This window comes from Oncorhynchus masou, chromosome 2 (genome assembly GCF_036934945.1).
Source record: "Oncorhynchus masou masou isolate Uvic2021 chromosome 2, UVic_Omas_1.1, whole genome shotgun sequence".
Taxonomy (NCBI): domain Eukaryota; kingdom Metazoa; phylum Chordata; class Actinopteri; order Salmoniformes; family Salmonidae; genus Oncorhynchus; species Oncorhynchus masou.
The window spans coordinates 43089820-43117519 of record NC_088213.1 but is presented as its reverse complement, the minus strand read 5'-3'; the positions used below and the strand labels follow the sequence as shown (position 1 = coordinate 43117519).

The following is a 27700-nucleotide window of genomic DNA, read 5'->3' as shown; positions in this document are numbered from 1 at the left end:
TTTAGTTATGCCTGCATCAAGTGGAACTCGATAGTTTTCTCCTGGTGCCCCACATACTAGCCTACTCTGAGAAATAAGAATATTTACCTACTAAACAAGATATAACTAATTCGCAGGATTCGCTATACAGTTATCCCCCCCCCACATAAATGTGGCCTAGTTGGTGAAATAGTGGGGGTAGATGTAGGCCCTATTCCAGTCGAACGGCTGAGATTGGAACGCTTGATATTGTATCAGTTTTTCTTAAACGATGCCTTTATTATTAGTTTATTTGAGTGACAGACAGGTGCAGTGACGTGTCCAGTAGGCCACTTTAGGAGTAGGACGCATACGTTGACCCATCTGTGCTTACATTTCTAGTTTTGCTTGGCGTTCATGTTTGGCCCCACTTTACATCATGTATTTAGACAGGTGCAGCGGAATTACAATGTAGGAACGCTACTCGTTGTTGTACTCACTTACTGCACTGTTGGAGCTAGGAGCACAAGCATTTCGCTACACTCGCAATAACATCCGCTAAATATTTGTATGCAACCAATACAATTTGATTAAACCGTATGTAGGCCCAGCCTGGTCTCATAGACTAGACGTAACATAGTAAACGTAAACCTAGAAACCGAATTAGTATGATATGTTACGTTTGGTATTGTTACTAAAGACAGACGGTTACTTAACCTGTCAAGGACTGGCGGAACCCCCCCCGCAACAGCCAGTGAAAGTGCAGGGCACCAAATTCAAAACAACAAAAATCTCATAATTAAAATTCCTCAAGCATACAAGTATTTTACACCATTTTATAGATACAATTCTCGTTAATCCAGCCACAGTGTCTGATTTCTAAAAGGATTTACAGCGAAAGCACCACAAACGATTATGTTAGGTCACCACCAAGCCACAGAAAAACACAGCCATTTTTTCCAGCCAAAGAGAGGAGTCACAAAAAGCAGAAATAGAGATAAAGTTAATCACTAACCTTTGATGATCTTCATCAGATGACAGTCATAGGACTTCATGTTACACAATACATGTATGTTTTGTTTGATAAAGTTCTTATTTATATAAAAAAATAAATCTGAGTTTACATTGGCGCGTTACATTCAGTACCTCTAAAACATGCGGTGATTGTGCAGAGAGCCACATCAAATTACAGAAATACTCATAATTAACATTGATAAAGATACGACTATTATACACGGAACTTTAGATAAACTTCTCCTTAATGCAACCGCTGTGTCAGATTTAAAAAAAACTTTACGGAGAAAGCAAACCATGCAATAATCTGAGTACAGCCTTTAGACAACAAAGCAGCCAAAAAGATACCCGCCATATTGGGTAGTCAACATTACTCAGAAATAGCATTTTAAATATTCACTTACCTTTGATGATCTTCATCAGAATACATACCCATGAATCCCAGTTCCACCATAAATGTTTGATTTGTTCGGTAATGTCCATCAGTTATGTCCAAATATCTTCTTTTGTTAGGGCGTTTGGTAAACAAATCCAAAAGCTCGTTCAGGTCCCGCCGAACATCGGACGAAAAGTTTTAAAAAGTTCCGTTACAGCCAGTAGAAACATGCCATGGAATCAAGTACGGAATCAATCTATAAGATGTAAAACTTCATTAATGTTCCAACTGGACAATTCCTATGTCTGTACAAATGAAGTGGAACGTAGCTACCTTTCATGGTATCCAATTGTTAGTAGCTACTATCTTGTCTCATCGCTACAACTCCCGTACGGACTCGGGAGAGACGAAGGTCGAAAGTCATGCGTCCTCCGATCCCAACCAAGCCGCACTGCTTCTTAACATAGCGTGCATCCAACCCGGAAGCCAGCCGCACCAATGTGTCAGAGAGTTGAGTTGAAAAACTACAAACCTCAGATTTCCCACTTCCTGGTTGGATTTTTTTATCAGGTTTTTGCCTGCCATATGAGTTCTGTTATACTCACATACATCATTCAAACAGTTTTAGAAACTTCAGAGTGTTTTCTATCTAAATTTACTAATTATATGCATATTCTAGCTTTTACAGCTGAGTAGCAGGCAGCTTAATTTGGGCACGTTTTTCATCCAAGCTACCCAATACTGCCCCCTTCCCCAAAGAAGTTAAGGCAAAAACAAGAGTAGGGTGTGTGTATATCGCAAACGTCTAGCAACCCAGAGGTTGCATGTTCAAATCTCATCATGGACAACAATAGCATTTTAGCTAATTAGCACCCATCCAGTACCGGGTCTGACCCCCTTTCCCTCCAGAACAGCCTACATTCTTCGGGGCATGGATTCTATGCTCAGAGATGCTGTTGTGTTCAAATGTTATTTGACGAACAGAACCGGAAATGAAAGCGATCTATACTGTTCCGGAACAGAACTCTTATTTTAAAAGCATTGTACCTGGTTAATTACATTATTTTACGTTCCTGACATTTTTTTCCAGTCCCCCAAAAATCCAACAAAGTGCCAATTCAAAGCCTTCACTCTGTCACTCAAACGTATTCCTGTGTCGGCCTGCCAGTTTGTGTGTAGGTGTAGGCTACCTGCCCCTTCCCCTCTGAAGTATAGGTTACTGGCCTACTGACGACGTTACAAGCGTGATTTCGATATTATGGAGAGATGTTTAATTAGAGAAGAATGGATTAACATTTTCAATGCTAGTTAAGGATACTATATTTATCAGGTTTCACATCGGATTTAACTAACTTCAAAAAGGTAAGATGTGTTTTTCATTCTAGTGCTGTTCTGCACACACAAGCTTGTCAGCTAGCTACACTGGTCTGTCCGTAGTGACAGTTTGTGTTTGTCTTTCATTATGATTAATCCATGCTGTTAAGCAAAATACAATTAGCTCATAACGACTTTCCTATACAGATTAAATAATGATTCTGTTCAGAACGAAACTATTCGATTTTTAAGTTCCAACCCTCCCTCTCCACACCACTGCCACTGTCTGTTGTCATCCATGCATAGTCACAACTCTACCTACATGTACATACTACCTCAACTAACCGGTGCTCCTGCACATTGACTCTGTACCGGCACCCCCTGTATATATTGTTATTTTTTTACTGCTGCTCTTTAATTACTTGTTACCTTTATCTCATATTCTTGTCCATATTTTTTTGAAACTGTGCTGTTGTGGTTCGTAAGTAAGCATTTCACTGTAAGGTGAAATACCTGTTGTATTCGGCACATGTGACTAATACAATTTTATTTGATTGTACGAGTTGCAATTTGTAACTTATTGTACGAATTGAAATTCGTAACATCATATGAAATGGATGATGGACATCCACAAATGAATACATACCATATGAAACAAAACATATCATACTAATTGGAGTGTTCTGGATTTACATTTACTATGTTACGTATACCCCTGAGTCCAGGTTGGTAGGCCTACAACTGTTATACCTATAGTATTAACATTTAGTATGCTCATCATTAACCATTTCAAGGATTTCTGCAGAAAGTACAGGTTTTTAGAAAATAAAGCCACAGTAACTGTTGATGATTTTTCATTGCAATGTCCTAACCCTTGCACTATAAATTGTGACAGCATGGTTTAATCATAATGAAAGACAAGCACAAACACTGTGCATGCAAACTGTAACGTTTTTTTTAAACATAATTTGAAGCTATACAGTATTGTTTACAAAGCTTTCTGTGATACCAAAAACAATGGACTAAGTGGTTTTTAGTTTTTTGGTTTTGATCATGTATTAACATGTTATATTCTTCTAAATCAAGGGATACGGAATATTTCACTAATTGAAATGACATGAACTCTTACAGACTTTTAGTAACCTAGAGTATGAAAAAGCAGTGTACTTCTCCTAGATCATTTGAATCGTAGATCAGCTTCCTGTACACTAAGGCTGTGAATTGCTAGGGATCTCCAGATATTATCTTAATGCTTCGGTCCCGATACGATATGTATTGCGATGCGACACTGCGATTCTATTGGCATTTGGATGTTCCAAACATATTGCTCACTATTTGTCTGCTGCTGAGAGACGAGAGAGAACATGAGAAAACACGTTTTGTTCAGTCATGGAAGTAAAAGTGCTGAAAATATGTTGATCACTATTTAAAAAGAAGATGGAGAACAATCTATAGGATGAAAAATACCATAGTTTTTCCGCAGGTACACCCGGCTAGCGCTGGCTAATGCTACCTACAGTGCATTCGTAAAGTATTCAGACTGCATCACTTTTTCCACATTTTGTTACATTTACATTACAGCCTTGTTCTTTTTCCTCAGTAATCTACACACAATGCCCCATAATTACAGTGAAAACAGATTCTTAGAAATTTGTACAAATGTGTGTGTGTGTGTGTGTGTGTGTATATTATCTGAAATACCTTATTTACATAAGTATTCAGGCCATTTGCTGAGACTCGAAATTGAGCTTGGGTGCGTCCTGTTTCCAGTGATCATCCTTCAGATCTTTTTACAACATGATTGGAGTCCACCTGTGGTCAATTCCATTGATTGGACATTATTTGGAAATGCGCCCCCCTGTCTATATTAGGTCCCAACAGTTGACAGTGCATATCAGAGCAAAAACCAAGCCATGAGGTGGATGGAATTGTCCATAGAGCTTCGATACAGGATGGTACCAAAACAATTCAGAAGCATTGAAGGTCCCCAGGAACACAGTGGGCTCCATCATTCTTAAATGGAAAACTCTTCCTATTGTTGGCCGCCAGGCCAAACAGAGCAATTGGGGGAGAAGGGCCTTGGTCATGGAGGTGACCAAGAACCCAATGGTCACTCTGACAGAGCTCCAGAGTTCCTCTGTGGCGATGGGAGAACAATCCAGAAGGACAACCATTTCTGCAGCACTTCACCAATCGGACGGAATCCACTCATCAGTAAAAGGCACATGACAGCCCGCTTGGAGTTTGCCAAAAGGCACATAAAGACTCTTAGACCATGAGAAACTAGATTCTTTGTTCTGATGAAACCAAGATTGAACTCTTTGGCCTGAATGCCAAGCATCACGTCTGGAGGAAACCTGGCACCACCCCTTCAATGAAGCATGGGGGTGGCAGCATCATGCTGTGGGGATGTTTTTCAGCGGCAGCGACAGGGAGACTAGTCGGGATCGTGGGAAAGATGAACGGAGCAAAGTACCGAGAGATCCTTGATGAAAATGTACTCCAGAGCACTCAGGACCTCAGACTGGGGAGAAGGTTCACCTTCCAACGACCCTAAGCACACAGCCAAGACAACATAGAAGTGGCTTTGGGACAAGTTTCTGAGTGTTCTTGAGTGGCCCAGCCAGAGCCCAGACCCGATCAAACATCTCTGGAGAGACCTGAAAATAGCTGTGCAGCGACACTCCCCATCTAACCTGGCAGAGCTTGAGAGGATCTGCAGAGAAGAATGGGATAAACTCCCTAAATACAGGTGTGCCAAGCTTGTATCATCATACCCAAGAAGACTCGAGGCTGTAATCAGTGCCAAAGGTGCTTCAACTAAGTACTGAGTAAAGGGTCTGAATACTTATTTTATTTGTGATAAATTAGCATACATTTTTAAAAACCTGTTTTTGCTTCATCATTATGGGGTATTTTGTGTAGATTTATGAGGGGAGGGGGGAAACTATTTATTCCATTTCAGAATAAGGTCTGTAAACATAACAAAATGTCAAGGTGAAAAAGTCAAGTTCAAGGTCAAAGTCAAGGAAAAGGTCAAGGTGTCTGAATACTTTTTGAAGACACTGTATAGGTGCCCAAAATACCTACTGAACAAAATAAAACTAATTTGCAGGCTTAAGTATACAGTTATTTCCCCCAAATAAATGTGGTCTAGGGATAGGTAACTATCGATTTATTCCCCCATCACTAATGTACACCTGGACTGTGTTTTGCCTATATACTCTTTCCCATGAAGTTGGCATGTTCTCAAGGATAGTGAGGGAAGGATATGAGGAGAGCAGGAGACAGAGAGAGAGTGAAAAATGGGAGAGGGTGGAAGCCAGTCCACTCAGCCAGGTGGTGAGTCCATGTAATGGCTCCAATGTTATTATTGTTCTCTTGGCACAAGGCCCTGGCCGGAAATCAATCCGCCGGCTGGGAGGCTGTAACACTGCTGCGATTTGACTCGCTCTCTTTCCCAGTTTTCACTCTCTATGAGTTGCTTACACACAGTGTACAAAACTAGCAGGATGTTAGTTTGCACATTCATCTCTTTATTTTCTTAGTGTAACACTTTTGCTACCGTCCCATTCCTCGCCCCTACCTGGGCTCAAACCAGGGACCCTCTGTACACATCAAAAACTGCCTCCCACAAAGCATCGTTACCTATTGCTCAACAAAAGCTGCGGCCCATGCAGAGCAAGGGAAAAAACTACTTCAAGGTCTCAGAGCAAGCGATGTCACCGATTGAAACGCTATTAGCGCGCACCCCGCTAACGAGCTAGCCATTTCACACTGGTGACATTAGCATTATAGTTCACTATCAGAAAGCAGCAGGTTACTTTTAAATAAGTTGTACAGAATAGCAGAATCTGTATTTAAATGCTAATGATTATCAAACTGTCTTCAAAAAAAATACTGCATTTGTTTTAGACCACACAATTGTCTAATGTACTATTAATACTTTAAAGGCCCAACCAGGCCTAGAGAAGAGAGGGTAGTCCATACTATCCAAAACATAGTAGAGTGAGATGATGTAAAACAAAAACCAGAAAAAAACAATTCCAAAACATTATGCGGAATCTTCTCTGGCATATCACAATCTAACTACTTAGTGGAGTAGCCTTGGGCCCTGACGTCTTTGAATGGGCTCTACAGTGAGAGAGAATAGAGAGTGGACAGCAAGTGTTTTGTGCCCCTGCTGTGTGTGAGGAAAGCCCATACTATGACATGCTGCTGGACGTTATACTGCGACATTATTTAAGTGGAGTGGCTTATCTGATTCACTCTGTTTTTTTGTGTCACAGCTGCCACCCCCTCAATGCAAAATTGGATGGTGTTCAAAACTGAAGACTGTGTGAAGGTAAAGCTATGAACATTTATGATGTGTGTGTGTTTGTGTTAGGGGTGTGAACGTTTAATTACAATTGGGATCCTTAACACATAACTGAACATTTTAATCACAGTGCAGTTATCACAAAACATATGATTTTACATGTTATAGTCTAACTAGACGATAGGCTATAAAGGCCTCGGGAAAGTTGTGTAATTTAAATAAAACCAGAGAGGATGATGTAAACTTTAGGCTACTTTGGTGAATTTGCGAGGCATATTAGATAAGACATTGAAAGATACAGATAACCAAGACATACAGTGCGTATTCAGGCCCCTTGACTTTTTTCACATTTTGTTACGTTACAGCCTTATTCTAAACTGGATTAAATATATATATTTTTTTCAGTAATCTACACACAATACCCTATAACGACAAAGCGAATAACAGGTTTTTAGATTTTTTGCAAATGTATTAAAAATAAAAAACATACCTTATTTGAGCTGAGTAACATCCTGTTTCCATTGATCATCTTTGAGATGTTTCTACAACTTGATTGGAGTCCACCTGTGGTAAATTCAATTGATTGGACATGATTTGGAAAGGCACACACCTGTCTATATAAGGTCCCACAGTTGACAGTGCATGTCTGAGCATAAACCAAGCCATATGGTGGAAATAATTGTCCATAGAGCTCCGAGACAGGATTGTGTCGAGGCACAGATCTGGGGAAGGGTAAGAAAACATTTCGGCAGCATTGAAGGTTCCGAAAAATACAGTGGCCTCCATCATTCTTAAATGGAAGAAATTTGGAACGACCAAGACTCTTTCTAGAGCTGGCCGCCCGACCAAACTGACCAATCGGGGAGAAGGGCCTTGATCAGGGAGGTGACCAAGAACCCGATGGTCACTCTGACAGAGCTCCAGAGTTCGCCTGTGGAGATAGTTGTCCTTCTGGAAGATTCTCCCGTCTCTGCAGCACTCCACCAATCAGACCATTATGGTAGAGTGACCAGAGGGAAGCCATTCCTCAGTAAAAGGCACATGACGGATCGCCTGGAGTTTGCCAAAAGGCACCTGAAGACTTAGACCATGAGAAACTAGATTCTCTGGTCTGATGAAACAAAGATTGAAATGTTTGGCCTGAATACCAAGCATCACATCTGGAGGAAACCTGGCACCATTCCTACAATGAATCATGGTGGTGCCAGCATCATGCTGTGGGTATGTTTTTCAGCGACTGGCAGACTAGTTGGGATCAAGGGAAAGATGAACAGAGAAAAGTACAGAGATCCTTGATGAAAAGCTGCTCCAGAGTGCTCAGGACCTCAGACTGGGGCGAAGATTCACCTTGCATCAGGACAACGTCTTGGCTGTGTGCTTAGGGTCAACGCAGGAATGGCTTTGGGCAAGTCTTTGAATGTCCTTGAGTGGCCCAGCCAGAGCCCGGACTTGAACCCAATCGAACATCTCTGGAGAGGCCTGAAAATAGCTGTGCAGCGACGCTCCCCATCTAACCTGACAGAGCTTGAGAGGGTCTGCAGAGAGGAATGGGAGAAACTCCCCAAATACAGGTGAGCCAAGCTTGTAACATCATATCCAAGAAGACTCAAGGCTGTAATCACTACCAAAGGTGCTTCAACTAAGTACTTCGTAAATGGTCTGAATGCTTATGTAAATGTGATATTTCAGTTATGTTTTAAAAATAAATTGGCACAAATTTCTAAACCTGTTTTTGCTTTGTCATAATGGGGAATTGTGTGTAAAATTGATGAGTAAAAAAACTATTTAATCAATTTTAGAATAAGGCTAATGTAACAATGTGGAAAAGGTCAAGGGGTCTGAATATTTTCAGAAGGCACTGTATGCACACCTCTCTCTCCCACACGCTGGCTCGCCTGCTCTTTCTCTTTGCTAATGATGCGAGATACAGCATACCATTTGCTAGATGCAGCTTTTGATTGCCTAGTGCAATAGTTCTGACTTCGTCTACTTGGTGTCCGACCTGCCTATACTGTGCCCCCCCTCCCTCTCTCATCGTCCCTCGCTAGTTCGCTTTGAAAGATGCGAGCGTATGTGTTCACTCATCCCTTGGAAAACAGTGTGCACAGTCATTTTAGCTTGGACTTCATGCTAGTTAAAGCTGCTTTCTCTGATCTTTACACCACACCTACACACACACACACACACACACACACATACAGCACCCCGAGCTTGGCACACTCCCCACATAACACGCACACCCCAACTTAGCTGTCACAATCTTGACACTCAGCGATAGGAGTCAACACCGGGATGTTGACATGCAAGGAGGAATGAATCGAGGAATGAATTATTTTGGAGTCAACTCTCCACCTCTACGTCCTCGCCGTTAACAGTTGGAAAAATGAGAAAGGCAAATGACAACAGCAAAGTCCTGTATGGCTGTACATAGAGAAGTTAAACGAGAAGGTGGTGAAATGAAAACTTTGGTGGAATTGAGGTACGGTAATGGTAGTACAGGTGCAACGCTTAATCATCAGAAAGGGACGCACCGGGAGACCCAAACCTTTGCTGGCAGCAGCACAGCTGCATTGTGAATTCACGTGGAATTTTAATGACATTTTCTTGTCGTTTTAATGGGAACCCGCGAAAAGATTGGTTGTTTTAAACTTTTAAAAAAAATATATTTGTCACGTGTGTGTGTGTGTATACAGTTAGTCAGAAGTTTACATACACCTTAGCCAAATACATTTAAACTCAGTTTTTCACAATTCCTGAAATGTAATCCTAGTAAACATTCCCTGTCTTAGGTCAGTTAGGATCACCACTTTATTGTAAGAATGTGAAACGTCACAATAATACTTGAGAGAATCTTTTATTTCTCTCATTACATTCCCAGTGGGTCAGACGTTTTCATGCACTCAATTAGTATTTGGTAGCATTGCCTTTTAAATAGATTAACTTGGGTCAAATGTTTCAGGTAGCCTTCCACAAGCTTCCCACAATAAGTTGGGTGAATTTTGGCCCATTCCTCCTGACAGAGCTGGTGTAACTGAGTCAGGTTTTAGGCCTTCTTGCTCGCACACACTTTTTCAGTTCTGCCCACAAATTGTCTATGGGATTGAGGTCATGGCTTTGTGATGGCCACTCCAATACTTTGTTGTCCTTAGGCCATTTTGCCACAACTTTGTATGCTTGGGGTCATTGTCCATTTGGAAGACCCATTTGCGACCAAGCTTTAACTTCCTGACTGATGTCTTGAGATGTTGCTTCAGTATATCCACATTATTTTCCTACCTCATGATGCCATCTATTTTGTGAAGTGCACAAGTCCCTCCTGCAGCAAAGCCCCCACAACATGATGCTGCCACCTCCGTGCTTCACGGTTGGGATGGTGTTCTTCAGCTTGCAAGCCTCCCCCTTTTTCCTCCAAACATAACAATGGTCATTACGGCCAAACAGTTTGTTTTGTTTCATCAGACCAGAGGACATTTCTGAAAAAAGTACCATCTTTGTACTTTGCAGATGCAAACCGTAGTCTGGCTTTTTATGGTGGTTTTGGAACAGTGTCTTCTTCCTTGCTGAGCGGCCTTTCAGATTATGTCGATATAGGACTTGTTTTACTGTGGATATATATACTTTTGTACCTGTTTCCTCCAGCACCTTCAAGGTCCTTTGCTGTTTTTCTGGGATTGATTTGCACTTTCGCACCAAAGTACGTTCATCTCTAGGAGACAGAATGCATCTCCTTCCTGAGTGGTATGACGGCTGCGTGGTCCCATGGTGTTTATACTTGCATACTATTGTTTGTACACATGAACGTGGTACCTTCAGGCGTTTGGAAATTGCTCACAAGGATGAACCAGACTTGTGGAGGTCTACAATTTCTTTCCCTGAGGTCTTGGCTGATTTCTTCTGATTTTCCCATGATGTCAAGCAAAGAGGCACTGAGGTTGAAGGTATGCCTTGAAATACATCAAAAGGTACACCTCCAATTCACTCAAATTATGTCAATTAGCCTATCAGAAGCTTCTAAAGCCTTGACATAATTTTCTGGAATTTTCCAAGCTGTTCAAAGGCACAGTCAAACTTCTGACCCACTGGAATTGTGATACAGTGAAATAATCTGTCTGTAAATAATTATTGGAAAAATGACTTGTGTCATGCACAAAGTAGATGTCCTAACCGACTTGCCATAACAAGAAACTTGTGGAGTGATTGAAAAACAAATTTTAATGACTCCAACCTAAGTGTATGTAAACTTCCGACTTCAACTTCAACTTCAACTGTGTGTGTGTGTGTGTATATATATATATATATATATATATATATATATATATATATACAGGTTTATAAACTAATAATTAAATGTTCAATGTGAAGTGTTTTGGAAATGTCTACTTTAACGTCCACCTTTACTCAAGGTGATAGATAACATCTCCATTTTTACAGTGTTCTATGGCCTGATGCCATGTCATTGCTTTGTTGTCAGCACAACTTGATTTCACTGTCACAAGTCTTTATGTTGACATATTAGTATTGTTGTTGAATGAAGGGATAAAATATCCTTCTTCCTGGCTGAACAGGCTGAAAGCTGTCCAGGACTGAGCTTCCGACAGAAAGGATCAATGATGGAATTACAGACCCTCCAAGAGGCCCTGAAAGCGGAAATACAGGTTCATCAGGTAATGGGACTATGCGTTTCTCTGCTTTTCTGCCATTTAACCACCATTTGTTTACTTCCTTAACCTGGAAATTATCATCAGAGGTGTTTTCGGGGGGAAAGTTGGTAACACACCAAACTGTGCAACAGAATATGGTTGGGTTTTTTGTTAATTCACTCCATCAGATTCTTGCCCTCAGACTGCTGCATGAATACTTCCTCCTTAGACTCATCCTATATGTCTTGATTATCCACCGTCCTTCTCTACTCTGCTTCCCCCAGCCTCTTGGGTCAAAAATATATACTTCGTCCTGTTAATGTATACTCTACACTCTTAGGAAAAAAAGGTGCTATCTGGAACCTAAAAGGGTTCTTCGGCTGTCCCCGTAGGAGAGCCCTTTGAATAACCCTTTTTGGTTCTAAGTAGAACCATTTTGGATTCAATGCAGAACCCTTTCCAAAGAGGGTTCTACATGGAACCAAAAAAGTGTTCTCCTATGGGGACAGCTGAAGAACCCTTTTGGAACCCTTTTTTTGTAAGAGTGTAAATCAAATCAAAATCAAATCAGTAGTCTTATGAGTTGTATTTTCCTGCCATCCATTTTCCTGCCATCCATAATGTTTCTGTTTTGAGGTTTGGTGCATGATACCCTCCATCTGCTTCAACCCAAATGCAGAAACCAGAAACATGAAGAAAACTTATCCCCACACATCTATCACTAGCCAGATGTGCTCCTTTATAGAACCATGTGTTCATTGCTATGAGACTGATCACATTAGAGAGACCCACATGTTCAGTATAGTCTGTATAGTGCTCCTATTCGCAACCACTGAATGTACCTCCCGGTGTGGCCCATCCAGTTGAGCATGAACCTCCTTGTTTGTCTGGGATGGATTGTACAGTGGGGAGCCATGAATGTGTTCCAAGGTTGCAGTATTGGAAGGTGCCTCTGGGGGCCACTGTGTCTACAGTTTGTATGGCTGTGACAACAAGAAGGCATTAGGTACTGCAACGTTTAAAGGGGGGGGGTGAGCGAAAGGAACGTTCTCTTAGGAAACATGTAAAAACCTATTGCAAAACCTTTTCTCAAACCATTACTAAGCATGTGACATGTTAGGAACAAGTGGCACAGCCTCTCTCATTGTAATATATTATGTGTATCAATGAATTTGTTATGTGGTTGTTGATAACTTTCTATGATTTCTCTCTTACAGAAACTAGTGTCCCAGATGAAGCAGGATCCACAGGTAAGCCCCTCCTGTCTCCTAGGCAGTTGTACTAGATTGCTAGGCCCAAATACAGTATACGTTTTGGGGTTGACATTAGTTTAATTACTACAGAACAGTTCCGTCTGTTCAGAGGTTTTCAATCTTTTGAAAGAATGTAGTATCCCTACTACTCAGTCTACACAGTTGAGAAAGAGGATTTAAAACAGCCTACGAGGAAAACCCGGATAAAAGGCAAGATATGATGTCTGTGTCAATGGGGCTCAGAGGTTTTAGATGTGCTCCAAATTCCACCTCTTTTACTTCACGCTGTCAATTTTGAGAACAGCCTTAAACTCCCCAGAGCTCTTCTATCTCTGTAGTATCCGCCCACCATACTTTATCATGCTGCAGCCCTTTTACGGGGACTCTTCTATAGCAGCAGCCCATCCCACATTTCAGTGGTGTCCCTACATCCCCTCTCTGAGCTCCCCTCATGTGGCTGACAGCTGTGGCTGTGGCAGCCCAGTGAGGTGAGGGGAGTGGATTACTCTTTCCACCTCACTTCGCTCGTCCCATGGAAAACGGTGTGCACAGTCATTTTTAGCTTGGACTTCATGCTAGTTAAAGCTGCTGTCTGGGCTCTTTACACCTACACACACAAACACAGCACCCCGAGCTTGGCACACTTCCCCAAATAGCAAGCACATCCAACTCAGCTGTCACAACTGAGCAGTTCTTCACAGCTATGTATAAGAGAGCTATAACAAGCTTGTTGCTCTCTTTTTTTTTTCTTTTTTTTTTTTTGCAGAATGCTGATTTGAAGAAGCAGCTCCATGAACGTCAAGCAACGATCACAGCACTGAGTGAGAAGCAGGTAGGCAACTGAAACGGGAGAGGAGACCTGTGGGTGGCTCTGGGATTTCGTGTACCATCTCACTGGCACACACCAAGGTCTTCCCCACTCTTACATCACTGCACTGAGTATTAAAATGCTAGAGGTTCTTCGCATGACAGAGCCTACTTTCACTTCCTGCCAGAGCTATCCTTTCTTTTTTCTCTGTCTTTGTCTTTTTCTTGAGTGGGCCTAGACAAGTCAATGTGGCAGATCTAAGAGTCCTGCATGCCACTGCACATGATGGATGATTTCTGTAGAGTTGAGGGTGTGAGCCTGGGATCACTTTGAGTTGGGTTTTGTCTCCTGCTTGAGGCTAAGGGCTTAGAGTAGGTTTCTGACAGATCCAGTTTCATGGTACGAAAAAGCAGCACTCTCTAACGCTGTTAACATTCACATCCATTGACAACCATGGGATAGGCAGAGATAAGAGTCATTTGAGACTTTAACAGTTTATCAGACCGATGTACAGCAGTGGTGTAAACTACTTAAGTAAATATACTTAAGTACTGCTTAAGTCGTTTTTTGGGAATATCTGTTAGTGATGAACCGATATGACATTTTTGGCCGATTCCGATATTTTAGCAGCCTTTTTAAGCATTCCTGTACAGGTAAATAGTTAAAACACACAAATGGACGCAGCAGTCTAAGGAACAGCATCTCAGTGCAAGAGGTGTTACTACAGTCCCTGGTGCAAATCCAGGCTGTATCACATCCAGCCGTGATTGGGAGTCCCATAGGGTGGCGCACAATTGGCCCAGCGTCGTCCGGGTTTGGCCGGGGTAGGCCGTCATTGTAAATAAGAATTTGTTCTTAATTGACTTGCCTAGTTAAATAAAGGTTACACACACACACCACACTGACCAAAAAGTTATATCGTTGGAATTTACGTTTGTCCCCATTACCAGTAAAACATAATCAAACCTATTTCTTTCACTTACTTGCTGTGCTGTTTCGTTGTTCAGTCGTCACATTCTCAATCAGGATTTCTATGGAATGGCATCTGGGTCTTTGCGTGTCAAAAAATATACTATTTAACACGATTTGACATGTCCAATAACACAATTTGACGTGTCCAATAACACAATTTGACCAATCAGGACCTGAATATGACTGCACGCCACATAATGTTTTAATGCGTTCATTAAACTTTTTATGTAATTATTACACATTGATTACACTATCACTCGTATTTCATATTTCACAACGATTCATCGATACATATGCTATGATGCTGGTAAAGTTGTCTTGCGCACCTACAGTGCTAGTCATAAAAAAATCTAGCTAATTCATGGATGCAAACAATGTTCATCCCCAAAAACATAGGAAAACGACAATCTGTTTCAGTAGCTTTATAGTTAGCTAGCTAACTATATAGCTAGGTGCCATCTACAATAACCCTAATTTATAAGACAGTTCTTAATTGTTTAATGGTGGTCGGACCCATCTATGTGAAGCCACAATAAGGATTAGCCACAACAGTGGACTTTGTGGTTAGCCTTCAAAATAAAAGTATGGCATAATTCTACAATTTGTATTAATTTGCATCACTGTCAGTGACATACTTTTATTTTGAAGGCAAACCGCAAATTCCACTATTGTGCGTAATGCTCATTGTGACTAGCGTCACAACACATAACCCGATCCAGTAGAACCTCGAGTTTCAAGCTACAATAGTCATTTACAACATTAACAATGTCTACACTGTATTTCGGATCAATTTGATGTTATTTTAATGGACAAAAATTAGCTTTTCTTTCAAAAACAAGGACATTTCTAAGTGACCCCAAACGTTTGAACGGTAGTGTATATATTATTTTCTTTGTTGCCAACTTTTAATTCATTACATTCATGAAGAAAATGATGTACTTTTTACTCCATACATTTTCCCTGACATCCAAAAGTACTCGTTACATTTTGACAGATGAACCGTCCAATTCACACACTTATCAAGAGAACATTCCTGGTCATCCCTACTGCCTCTGATCTAGAGGACTCACTAAACACAAATGCTTCATTTGTAAATGTTGGAGTGTGCCCCTGGCTATCCGTCAATCTAGTAGTATTTTACTGGGTGACTTTTACTTGAGTCATTTTCTATTAACTTTTTATAGCTGCAGGGGCAGTATTGAGTAGCTTGGATGAAAGGTGCCCATATCAAACGGCCTGCTCCTCAGTCATAGTTGCTAATATTTGCATATTATTATTAGTATTGGATAGAAAACACTCTGAAGTTTCTAAAACTGTTTGAATAATGTCTGTGATTATAACAGAACTCATATTGACAGGCAAAAATCCTGTGTTGAAATGAAAACAGGAAGTCAGAAATCTGAGCTTGTATGTATTCACCAGAGTCCGAAATGAAATCCCCTTGAGATATGAATGATGTTGAACTGCCTAGGGGTTCCACTAGATGTCAAGCATCAATAGAAATTATAATGAGGCTTCTATGTTGTTGTGGGAGTGAATGAGAGCAGAATATATCAGATGTCCATCAAGCAGCCATTTTGTGATTGCGCTTTTTCCTCATGGTAGTCACTTGCGTTCCATTGCTCACGATGACAAGAAGGAATACTCCGGTTGGAACTTTATTGAAGCTATATGTTAAAAACATCCTAATGATTGATTCTGTACTTAGTTTGAAATGTTTCTTCGACCGGTAATATCACTTTTTGAAGTTTTTGTCCGATATAACGCTGACCAGAATTAGCTTTTGGATATGTATACCAAACGCGCTAACAAAAGAAGGTATTTGACATAAATAACAGACATTTTTAACAAAACAAACATTTATTGTAGACCTGGGATTCCTGGAGTGCTTTCTGATGTAGATCATCAAAGGTAAGGGAATATTTATCATGTAATTTCTTGTTTATGTTGACGCCATCTTTGCGGCTGTGGTGTTTTTACTTTTGAGCACTGTCTCAGATTATTGCATGTGTTTCTTTTTCCGTAAAGTTTTGAAATCTGACACAGCGGTTGCATTAAGGAGAGGTATATCTTTAATTCCATGTGTGTAACTTGTATTATCATCTACATTTATGATGAGCATTTCTGTTGAATGATGTGGCTATGCAAAATCACTTGATGTTTTTGGAACTAGTGAATCTAACGTGCCAATGTAAACTCAGATTTTTTTATATAAATATCAACTTTATCAAACAAAACATGCATGTATTGTGTAACATGAAGTTCTATGAGTCTCTCATGAAGATAATTCAAGGTTAGTGATTAATGTTATCTTTATTTCTGTTTTTTGTAAATGCTATATTTTGCTGGAAAATGGCTGTGTTTTTATTGTGGTTTGGTGGAGACCTAACATAATCGTTTGTAGTGCTTTCGCTGAAAAGCCTATTTGAAATCGGACACTTTGGTGGGATTAACAATGAGAATAGCTTAAAAATGATAAAAGACACATGTATGTTTTAGGAATTGTAATTATGAGATTTCTGTGGTTTGAATTTGGCGCCCTCGAGTTCCACTGGTAGTTGTCATATCGATCAGCCACAGCAGGTTTTAAGGTACCTTTTTACTTCTACTCAAGTATGACAATTGTGTACATTTTCCACCACTAATATACAGTATATTTGTTATTGACTTAGAAGTACAACTGGCATGCATGCAGGCTAGTGTTTAGTGAATTTGCCCCTCAACCAACCATTAACATATTCTTGTAAGAGGCTTTGTTTTGGTGATTTGAACTGATCCTGGCTTTTGGAGATGATGTTTTTCCTCTTAATCACTTTGCTGCATATATACTTACCCAGTTATTGTGGATAGGTTATGTCTTGGGAATGACAAAGGTTTCTAATTGAACCCTGTTTACAATGTCCCTGTTGTCTCGTTTTCTTTGCAGACTAAAGGAAGGGGTGTGATTTCTGTAGACGTGTCCCATTTCTTTCCGCCTGTCACTTATCGATCGTCCTCTCTCCAGGCCTTTTGTCGGCTCAACCAACGAGGTTTTTAAAACGTCAAATTTAAATGCTGTTTGGGAAAGGGCCTGTATTCACTTTCAAAAGGAGAAATAATTGGCATGGTATTTGTGCAGAGGCCTGCACTTTTTTGTACCTTAATTGAGGCTGTTTGTGTTGCTGTATTAGTTTTGAGAACCCTTAAGCTTTATGTTTGTTTAATGGTTTGTGCTATGCGAGTAGTTGGTTATATACTCACTGTGGATGCGTGGGTATCTGATCTGAAGAGTAGTTTAACACCTATTGAGAGTTGTTATTTGAGAATCAAGGAGAACATTCTACTGGAATTAGCATCAAACCTGCATCCCCATAGTCCCATCCAGACACTGCTTGTGGCGGTGCACCTTCTCAATCTATTCTTATTTCCCCCTCAAGATATGCTTATTAATACAAGGTTGCTGTTGCAGTCTCTCCTGTATTCACTTTACATGGAGTCAATGTCTTCATTATTTAACTTACATGAAATGAATCCACACCTTGCGGCTCCGCAAGGGAAACATGTTTGAAATATATTTGTCACTCGTGTGTGTGCACATTAGTGCTAAGCGATTAGTGCTTTTAGATTTTTGAGGTTGGTTCTGTTTCAGTTCGATTATATATATATATTAAATTATAAAAATAATATATAAAATTAATTATCAGTTTCCCGGTTTAGATCATTTAAAAACAACAACATTCAATGCATTATTTTGGTTGAATGCGGTAACACAGAATAAGCCATTAATAAAAGGCCCATGATGGTAGTGACTGCCCATTACTGCTGATCACATATTAACCATTGTTTATTCACCTTTACTTTAATTTCATAAAACATTTGTGTTTTTTACATTTGTTTTATTTGATTGCTTTATTATTTCATTCCTAGTCATCTCTGTAGAACTGCCTGTACTGTGACAAAGTCACTATTTTTAATAGTTCTTTAAAGTAAATAAGTCATACTGAATACCAATTATCAACCACTTAGATCAGAGATGGGCAACTGATTAGGGATGGGCCAGTTCTCGACTACACAAGTGGGTCCCGATCCAGAATTCTAAATAATGTCACGGGTCGAATCAGATATGAATCTCTCGAGGTACGTGTAATTTAAAATGACTTTTCCAGAAGCACCCATATAGTTAAAATCCGCGACTGCTGCAGTAGAGAGAGCGAGAGAGAAATTGTATAATTTATGTTGCTGCTCTTTGCTTTTCACGTAGTTGGCTCGTGCTGCTTGTTGTTGTTGGCCAATCATAAGCCATCAAAAAAGGCAATAGGCTTGTCATAGAGCCTCTGTGTGGGGCATAAGTTAGGAGCTATCTATTCAATGGAAGATGGAATTAAAATGATGGAATTGGAAGTTTAAGGAGAAGGATTGGCTACAACGACCAAGAGCCAAAATGTAGGCTGCTACTACTATATTCTGAATGGAGTTCTTGTTGTTTAACTGTAGAACAAAAAAAGCACATGCAACCTTAATTAGCCTGACCTAGCTAGCTTAAATATAGTCTCCCGGTTTGAAGACAAGTACTATGTAATCATATTAGATGATGAACAACTTAGTTGTGGCAGCTATTAGTCTACTATAGCATGAGCTGGCTTGGTTGGTTTCAGTCTCATCTCTCCCTTCCTCCTCCCTGTGTATGAGCCTACACACACAGCACGGCCCCTGCTAGAGCGTCACTTCTCTCTACCTCCTCTCCCTCACACTTTATCAGCTCCGGGTAATAAAGTGGCATAACATTTTACTTTTCTGCTGCTTCCCTCACTCAGATCGGACTGGGTCTGGATCCAACCAGGACAATATGGAATGAGTCTAGTTGTCCTCAGGTCCGTCTGGAATGGGTCTCTATATTGTAAAAAATGTACTTATTCATATTGGGTCCGATTGGGAAAGCCCCAGGTCCATTTCAGAATGGGTCCAACTTTTTTTGGACCAGTGAAGGCCTCTAGTTTCAACTTACTGTTGCAAGTTAGAATAGTAGCATACACAAGGTGCAATTTTGAAATGTGGCTGTCCATTAGCAGTTTTTCCTCTTATGTCAGTCACTGATAGTCACTCAATTAGCCCATGTCAGCGAAAAAATGTTGATTGGTAAGTCAAGTGGCAAGCTATCTAAACTTAGTAATCATGGTCGAATTACCAGCCTGGGGACCCCCATTTGATTTTGTTAGTCAGCCTCACTCAAATGTCATATGAATAACTGCAAACATTTCTCTCCACCCTATGGAAAAATGTGTAGTATTTCAACAAACTTGCTTTAAAACTACTACATTTTCTCTACGTCCCGTGGCAAAATGCGTAGACCTGTACAAAATTAAATATAAAACGTAAACATTTTCTTCTCTGTCAAGCAGGAGACTACTAAAATATTTAGCTTGCAATGCGGTGGGTGGGGGGGGGGTATTCACATGTGGGTATGTAGTGGACGTCACGCTGCCTGCTTAGTGAGTACCACTTCCTCCCGATTCGGCGCAAACTCGGGACCTCTACCTTGCTAGCACATGTAATCGTCCTCCCTCCAGCGTCTTAGCCGATCTCGCAACCTCAAAAGCTAGCGAAAGAGGCAACACAAGTGGGACACATAAGGCTGAGGAGTAAGTTTCACACGTGTTCATGTGCTACAGGTACGCAGACCTGCGAGCAACTGCGACCCCTCATGAGGAGTTCCGTTTTTAGTTGCCCATCCCTGACTTAGCTCATGTATTTTCAGGTAGAGATACCTCGTTAAGCTCTCTGGGATATGTGGGACGGTAGCGTCCCACTTGGCCAAAAGCCAGAGAAAATGCAGAGCGCCGAATTCTTTACAAATTCCTATAAAAATCTAACTTTCATGAAATCACACGTGTAAGATACCAAATTAAAGCTACACGTTTTGTGATTCCAGCCAACATGTCAGATTTTAAAAAGGCTTTTCCGCGAAAGCAAACAGTGCTATTATTTGAGGATAGCACCTCCATAAACAAAAGAGAGAAAACATATTTCAACCCTGCAGGCGCGACGCAGAAATAAAAATATAAATCATGCCTTACCTTTGACAAGCTTCTTCTGATGGCACTCCAATATGTCCCATAAACATCACAAATGGTCATTTTGTTCGATTAATTCCATCCATATATATCCAAAATGTCAATTTATTTGGCGCTTTTGATCCAGAAAAACACCGGTTCCAACTTGCGCAACGTGACTACAAAATATCTCAAAAGTTACCTGTAAACTTTGCCAAAACATTTCAAACTACTTTTGTAATACAACTTTAGGTATTTTTTAAAGCAATTATCAATCAAATTGAAGACGGGATGATCTGTGTTCAATACAGGAAGAAAACAAACTGACGCTAGCTTTCTGGTCATGCGCCTCTATCAAACAGTACACATGAAGTGACCCTCGTTCAAGATGGCCGTACTTCTTCATTACACAAAGGAATAACCTCAACTAATTTCTAAAGACTGGTGACATCCAGTGGAAGCGGTAGGAACTGCAAACAAGTCCCTTAGAAATCTGGATTCCCAATGAAAACTCATTGAAAAGAGTGACCTAAAAAAAACAATCTGAATGGTTTGTCCTCGGGGTTTCGCCTGCTACATAAGTTATGTTATACTCACAGACATGATTCAAACAGTTTTAGAAACTTCAGAGTGTTTTCTATCCAAATCTACTAATAATATGCGTATCTTATCTTCTGGGGATCAGTAGCAGGCAGTTGAATTTGGGCATGCTTTTCATCCAAAATTCCAAATGCTGCCCCCTATCCTAGAGAAGTTAAACAACTGCTCTCTAGCCGTCTCGATTGCACATTCTTCGGTTTCTTCTCTCTCTCCGTGTCTTCCCCACACTAACGTAGCAAGCGTAAAAGAAGTAGGCGCTCAATGTATTATGGTCACTGTAGTTAATTACCACGTTTTCTGCGCTAAACTATGTAGAATATTGGCCTTTTGGAAAATACAACTCCCTACTACATCGCACAGTTCAGGCATAGCACTCTCTGTACTGTCTCTTGCCCGGTGCTGAAAGACAGGACACCTGCTGACGGAGTGTGAATAATACCAGGTTCATTTAACAAGGGTGGCAGGCTGCTCAGGCCAAGTATTTCAGCAGCTCAGCTATGAATTTTTAAAAGTGTTTTCTGTAAATTCACACGAGCAGACGATTTATATTCTATGACGTGTGGGGCTTCCACTAAGTCGATGTCGGTTGAGCGTAGCTTATCACAGGAACGATTAGATTATCATTCCATAGAGCATTTACATTTTTTTTATCATACTGAACTACTCGTTGTCTGTATGAATAGAGGTCCTTTGAGAGGATTACTTCATTTCAGCACTATGTGTGATAGACAAATAGTCAATCTGAGGATTTTCCGCTGAAATTAGTCACACCAGTGTGCTTTTGGCCACACGACCTCCACCACTGCATTGTAACCAGAAAGAATGAAATATTTAAGCACTGACTGAATGTGTGTGTGTGTGTGTGTGTGTGTGTGTGTGTGTGTGTGTGTGTGTGTGTGTGTGTGTGTGTGTGTGTGTGTGTGTGTGTGGAGAAACCTGCAGGCGATTTCATGGACCTGAGCTGTTTTCATCTAGTTTTTCACACTGTTCAAGAGGATTCTAGCTGACTTATTTGCTGGACTGGCTTGATTGGGAGTTAGATACTGCAATGCTCTTGAGGAATATAGTTTTGACATAAGTTGTGTAAACACAGCATTTGACATTCTGCTTATAAACGTATAAATCGTTATTTAAATTGTTTTGTTAACAAGCTTTTGAAAAAGGTCATTATAAGCAATTCATTCTTGTTAGGACCTTCGCTTAGCCCCCATAATGCACGGATGACTTATTTTCATTCTTGTTAGGACCTTCGCTTAGCCCCCATAATGCACAGATGACTTATTTTCATTCGTGTTAGGACCTTCGCTTAGCCCCCATAATGCACGGATGACTTATTTTCATTCTTGTTAGGACTTTCCCTTAGCCCCCATAATGCACGGATGACTTATTTTCATTCTTGTTAGGACCTTCCCTTAGCCCCCATAATGCACGGATGGCTTATTTTATGAGTGGAGAAACTTTTCCAGAAACCGTTTAGTTAAAATGTCCTGGACGATTAGCGTTCCACACATCAGCGGTTTTCATTATATGGACTGAAAAGATGTAAACTCTCTCTCACAATTAATGAAAAGGCTCAACTCCGGGGATGGTACCCCCATCGGGGCTATGGAAGCAGCCATGCTGTGCTTCTATAAGTCATGCTGCAATGATCCAGCCGTCGATTTCAGACTGGGGTCATCTTTAGCACAGTTGAAAACCCTTAAAAATGTTTTTTTTTTTTTTTTGATTCCTGTATTTATTTATTTTCTCCCTAACTCTCCCCTGTCCCCCATTTACTGTATTTTTTCCACACTAGTCTCTCAGCACTGTATCTATGTGTCAGTGTGAAGTGTTCTAATCAGAGTTGACAGCACAGTTCTTTGAACATTTTGATAAGAATTAACAAAGTAGTAAAAAACAGACATAAAGCTCACTTCTTGGAGTTAAAATAAACAGGGGTCGATACTAGGACCTGTTTTTCTACGATTTTATATAAATGCTATTGGGCAATCTGTTAAAATGTTTACATTTCATGGATATGCTGGTGATACGATTATGTATGCAATTTCCCCGACTGCTGCCCTGGCTGTGACAACGCTACAGTCTGATTTTGCAGCTGTGCAGGAGGCTCTCTCCAAATAATCTCCAGAAGATGTTTTGATTGGATGCTTTGAAGTCCCTAGGACAATTCAGACATCTGATTTATTTTATAATGAAGAATGTGTTCGTTTTAAATTCATGTGTTTTTGTATCTTAATGTTTATATTGTCTATATTTATGTTTATCTATACTTGCCTGTTTTATGTACTTGTTTTTGTATGGTGCAGGGCTCATTTGCGAAAGAGACTCTAGTCTCAATATGACTTCCCCGTTGAAATAAATGGTAAATAATCTGAATATTTCTCTGAAAATCCTTTTTACTCTGGATAAGGAAAGTCGCTTTTCGTTGTTATTTGTAGAGACTCGGTAGCTTGTCTTTCTGAGCGTTATGGTAGCTCTGTTGTTCGAGTTGACATTCTATTGGCTTTTGAGAGGTATACCACTGAGGATGGCTGTGAGAATAAAAGGGGTTCAACCACTGGTCAGATCTGGCCTGATAAACTTGGGACACACTGGGGCAGAAAGTGCTGAACCTACCTTCTCTGATAATGTACTCCAGGGAGACTGTGTCAGTGAGCTGGTGTCTTATGTCTCTTTGTGGGTTGGCCCAGGATTTATCCATATTTTCAAGCAGGTTTCAAGCAGTAGAGGAAGATTCCAGCATTCTGTATTTATGATACTATGTGGCGGTCCCTTCCTCTTAAGAGGTGTGCTATTCAATTTGGTCTGCAGAATTCCGAAGAAAAGGCTGCTGGCCCTCCTTTAAATGAGGGATCTCTATTGTCTCGGAGTACCTGTCTGTCTGTGTGGCTCCCACCCCGGGATAATAAAACACCTTGAGCTCCTCCACTGTAGAAATAATGACCCATGGCACTGACACTAGGCACAATTGAATCAATTTATCTGCAGTCTGTCCTTTCTTTGACTGCCTCAATGGTCTGAATAGTACGAGACATTTTATGAGGAGAGGAACCCTGTGGGTCCAGAGAAATGGTACTGCGCTGGATGGTTGGGCTCGTCTCAACTGGCCTGCCCAGTACTGAATAGAGGGTAATCCGACAGACTGGCTGTGACGTGACATTATGGCTCACTGTAAAAGTCTCGCAGCTAAACTCAGAAAAACAAGAAACCTCCCTTTTTAAGGACCCTGTCTTTCCAAGATAATTTGTAAAAATCCAAATAACTTCACAGTTCTTCATTGTAAAGGGTTTAAACACTGTTTCCTATTGTTTGTTCAATGAACCATAAACAATTAATGAGCATGCACCTGTGCAACGGTTGTTAAGACACTAATAGCTTACACATGGTAGGCAATTAAGGTCACATTTATGAAAAGTTAGGACACTAAAGAGGCCTTTCTACTGACTCTGAAAAACACCAAAAGAAAGTTGCCCAGGGTCCCTGCTCATCTTGCTGAACATGCCTTGGGCATGCTGTAGGCAGGCATGAGGACTGCCTATGTGGCCAGGGCAATAAATTGCAATGCCCGTACTGTGAGATGCGTAAGACCAGCACTACAGGGAGACAGGACGGACAGCTGATCATCCTCGCAGTGACAGACCACGTGTAACAACACCGTACACAGGAACGGTACATCCGAACATCACATCTGCGGGACAGGTACAGAATGGCAACAACAACTGTCCAAGTCATACTAGGAACGCACAATCCCTCCATCAGTGCTCGGACTGTCCACAATAGGCTGAGAGAGGCTGGACTGAGGGCTTGTAGGCCTGTTGTAAGGCAGGTTTTCACCAGACATCACCGGCAACAACGTCGCCTATGGGCACAAACCAACCATCGCTGGACCAGACAGGACTGGCAAAAGTGCTCTTCGCTGACGAGTAGCGGTTTTGTCTCATCGGGGGTGATGGTCTGATTCGCGTTTATCGTCGAAGGAATGAGCGTTACACCGAGGCCTGTACTCTGGAGCTTGATCGATTTGGAGGTGGAGCGTCCGTCATGGTCTGGGGTGATGTGTCACAGCATCATCGGACTGAGCTTGTTGTCATTGCAGGCAATCTCAACGCTGTGCGTTACAGGGAAGACATCCTCCTCCTTCATGTGGTACCCTTCCTGCAGGCTCATCCTGACATGATAATGCCCTACTGCTCGTTCTGTGCGTGATTTCCTGCAAGACAGGAATGTCAGTGTTCTACCATGGCCAGTGAAGAGCCCGGATCTCAATCCCATTGAGCACGCCTGGGACCTGTTGGATCAGAGGGTGAGGGCTAGGCTCATTCCCTCCAGAAATGTCTGGGAACTTGCAGGTGCCTTGGTGGAAGAGTGGGGTAAACATCTCACAGCAAGAACTGGCAAATCTGGTGCAGTCCATGAGGAGGAGATGCAGCTGGTGGCCACACCAGATACTGACTGTTACTTTTGACTTTGATTTTGACCCCTCCTTTGTTCAGGGACACATTGTTCCATTTCTGTCAGTCACATGTCTGTGGAACTTGTTCAGTTTGCCTCAGTTGTTGAATCTTGTTATGTTTATACAATTATTTACACATGTTAAGTTTGCTGAAATAAAATGCATTTGACAGTGAGAGGACATTTTTCTTCTTTTTGTTGCTGAGTTTAGTTGCACTTTGCCATTTGTGAAAACGTGAGGAATAGAAAGACTGTATGATAATATGCTAGATAATGGAATGACTAAACCATTGACGCCAAGGAAAACACCTTTTCCCCATCTTTTGTCAATGCTTTTATTCTTAAATCTCACACGTTATGAAGATGCAAATGGATTAACACAGACTTTCAAGCAGTGGAGTAAAGTTTTAGCATTCTGTATTCTTGATACTATTATCACCCTTATATTACTCTAGGGACACAGGTTTGCTAGTGGGGCATTTTTGGGCAGGGCAGTTTTTATGGCTACTTCAGGAATGGTTCAGGGCTGGTTTCAAGACTGGTGCAAGTTTGGTTTGGGCTTGGTTAATCTGGCACTCCGTCTGAGCTGTATTTGCAGGCTCTAACGAGAGTCCCTGCTGCGAGGCCCAGTTATTATCACCCACCGCTGCTCTTCCATGCGTGGAGCAATTGAGTGAGTCTGGATGTGTGTCTCTGCTGTGTGCCCAGGAAAGAGGCGAGGGAGGTAGGGAGGAGAGAGATGGGTGGGCATAAAAAGAGCTGAAAACTAAAAAGTGCTTTAGTGTTGTTGAGGGATGATTCACAGTATTGCCCTGAAATGAACCAAACATTTCCTGCATACAATATATGGTTGTCCTCGGCTGCACTCTTCTATATGCAGTATTGTATTGTTTCACACAATTTCCAATTGAATATACAACACATGTACTTTTTAATTATTACCACACTCTTGAGGCTGTACCACACATTAAGTTGTGCTTTCCCATCCCCACACTTTGAAAACACACACAGTAGAGGCATACATATTACATTCAGCCCACCAGGTAGACTCCTATTTCTTCTGTGTTAGGTACCTGTGTTGGAGTCGGTCTGCACAGGGTTCAGTGATCACTGTTCCTTAGCAACAGGTGAGCCATATGGTCGTTTCTGGCACAGTCAGTCTTTTCTTGAGCAGCTGGCTAGAACAAAAAAGTTTTTTTTTTGTTCTGCTGGCGCTTGTGGGGTGATTAGGGTTGCACTTGTGTCTGGTACATGTGTACTGTATGTCAGTGATCTCCCGGTCACCTCCCAGAGTGCGCCAGCACATCTTCCGTAGACATCTAGCTCCGTCTCAAGAGGAGAGTAAAGAGCCAGCCCCCTCACTGACTTTTCCCACTTACAGTTCAAAGGTTAGTGGAGTAGATGCACCTCCATTCTACCCTACCGCCCATTTTAAGAACACCCTCAACACTTTAAAAGCTAATGGGGGAAGAATGCATCTCTATATCATTGTCTTTTCTCTTTAATCTGAAAAGAATCAGAAAATCCCTATTCCTGAGAAGTGCTGTGGCGTTGCTAAGTCACTGTTTTGAAAGGAGAGCGAGGGAGGGAGGGAGGGAGTGTGCGTGTGTGTGTGCCAGAAAGATGTGCTTTAATCCAGCAGCACGGTGCCTCTCTGTGTTAGAATGTCAGCTCCACTCTTCCACACAGATGCCCCCTGGCTCCCTGCACTGTGGTCTGGAGTGGAGACTGTGGCAGGCCAGAGGAGAGCAGGAGAAAGGGAGCAGCCTGGCTGGCTGTCACTGGGAGAGTGGGGCCCAACTACCATGCTGTCTGGGAGCCGTGTGGGGAGGAGTTTCACTAAGACATGCCCCCGCGCTGTTCCACTGCAGGTCTGTCCTTTCCGACCCCTGGAAACCTTAAACTACAATCCGGGATAATCTCCTTGATGCCTGACTAATACAGTGAACATCAGAAATTAGCCTCA

The 27700-nt window shown here is 41.3% G+C and overlaps 1 protein-coding gene across 4 annotated transcripts in view; it reads left to right on the top strand.

The window, feature by feature from the left end:
• The window catches only part of LOC135505233 (PHD finger protein 21A-like), a 50290-nt gene that overhangs the window by 979 nt on the left and 21611 nt on the right, over positions 1-27700 (top strand). For all 4 annotated transcript variants that reach the window (XM_064924443.1, XM_064924418.1, XM_064924434.1 and 1 more), the window contains exons 2-5: positions 6952-7007; positions 11546-11644; positions 12838-12870; positions 13640-13705. In XM_064924443.1, coding sequence (XP_064780515.1) covers positions 6966-7007; positions 11546-11644; positions 12838-12870; positions 13640-13705 — 240 coding nt within the window. In that variant the 5' untranslated portion in view covers positions 6952-6965. The remainder of the gene's footprint in view (positions 1-6951; positions 7008-11545; positions 11645-12837; positions 12871-13639; positions 13706-27700) is intronic.